Source organism: Sinocyclocheilus rhinocerous, unplaced genomic scaffold, assembly GCF_001515625.1.
Source record: "Sinocyclocheilus rhinocerous isolate Xijiao unplaced genomic scaffold, SAMN03320098_v1.1 scaffold2764, whole genome shotgun sequence".
NCBI lineage: Eukaryota > Metazoa > Chordata > Actinopteri > Cypriniformes > Cyprinidae > Sinocyclocheilus > Sinocyclocheilus rhinocerous.
This window is the reverse complement of record NW_015650694.1, coordinates 286,929-288,383: the sequence shown is the minus strand read 5'-3', so window position 1 is coordinate 288,383 and position 1,455 is coordinate 286,929. Positions and strand designations below refer to the sequence as shown.

General features: G+C 44.8%; 1 protein-coding gene across 5 annotated transcripts in view; it reads left to right on the top strand.

The window, feature by feature from the left end:
- Positions 1-1,364, top strand: part of LOC107712213 (CLOCK-interacting pacemaker-like) — an 8,212-nt gene extending 6,848 nt beyond the window's left edge. For all 5 annotated transcript variants that reach the window (XM_016517376.1, XM_016517378.1, XM_016517379.1 and 2 more), the window contains exon 4: positions 260-1,364. In XM_016517376.1, coding sequence (XP_016372862.1) covers positions 260-823 — 564 coding nt within the window. In that variant the 3' untranslated portion in view covers positions 824-1,364. The remainder of the gene's footprint in view (positions 1-259) is intronic.
- The last annotated feature ends 91 nt before the right edge of the window (positions 1,365-1,455 follow it).

Here is a 1,455-nt window from a genome sequence, read left to right as displayed (position 1 = left end):
ATTTTACATCATAATAATATTTCACAATATTAAATTTTTTCCTGTATTTTTGATCAAATAAATGCAGCCTTGATGAGCAGAAGAGACTCCTGTAAAAACATTAAAAATCATTCTGATCCCAAACTTTTGACCGGTAGTGTATATATATATATATATATATTAATACAATAACAATAATACTTAATCTTTATAATGCAGTCGTACATATTTATAACAATAACAACAATCGCTACATTTAATTTTAATGCTTTATCTGCAGTCTGGTGAAAACCCTTCGTCTTTGAAGCCCTGGGCCTTCAGTCCGGCAGTAGAAGGGGTTTCAGAGCCTCAGGTGGTCTTCCTTCAACCCGTCGTCCCTCAAAGATCCGCCCCGGTGCTGAAGGGACCCCCGTCTAAACACCGCCGGCACAGAAAGTACCTCCCGATCCTCAAATCCTACCCCAGAATCGCTCCTCATCCCGGAGATGTGCGGCCTAAGAGCAGCGGCGGCGGCTCCAGCTCGTCTTCCTCTCGCCGTCAGAAAGACTCGTTGCCCAGCGCTCTTCCGTCTGATGCACACTCCGTTGATACGGACAACAAGATAAAGCGCTTCTGCAACACGTACAACATCCTCAGCAAGTCAGGTCTGCTGGACATCACGCTGCGCACGAAAGAGTTGATCCGGCAGAACCGGCGGACGCAGACGGAGCTGGATCGCCTGCGCGAGCACACCAGCCTGTTCATGGAAGCGCTGCGGACGGGAGACTCGGCCATCTGGAGCAAGCTGCGGATGAGCGTGCAAGAGGAGGACAAAGAGAAAGACAGGACTGTCAACTTGAAATGAGACGAAGACACGATGCAGTTATACATGCAACTTTTGCCTGACTATATCTTAAGGTGTGCGTTCACTCTTTAACAAGCCTTAGCCATAAGCTCTTTACACTCCTGCTGTCATTTTCAGCTCTTGAATGAATGAATGAATGAATGAATTCGGACTCTCGAACTGAAACGTTAACGCCAGGCCTCGTTTGTAAAGCACAAGAGCAGATTCTGTCTCAAAACGAGCTGCAGATCTACAGTAGATCGTATTTGAGGGCGTCACAGAACGAGACACAGATCGAGGATGTGGCACAGCGGTTTCGTTTCTTTTCTCACAGCTGTAATTATGAGAGTTGGATCATTACAGACCGTCTGTTCGCATCGTCTGCCCCACGATCCTCCATCATGATGCTGTGATTTGATGAAGTCATGTAGGATCTTGTGCTTAAAAAACACAAACGTCAGAATGAATCTGGTTTTTCAGAGATGCACAGCACATATGTGGCCCTGGAGCACAAAAGCAGTGTTAAGTCGCTGGGGTATATTTGTAGCAACAGCCAACAATACATTGTATGGGTCAAAATTATACATTTTTCTTTTATGCCAAAAATCATTAGGATATTAAGTAAAGATCATGTTCCATGAAGATATTTTGTA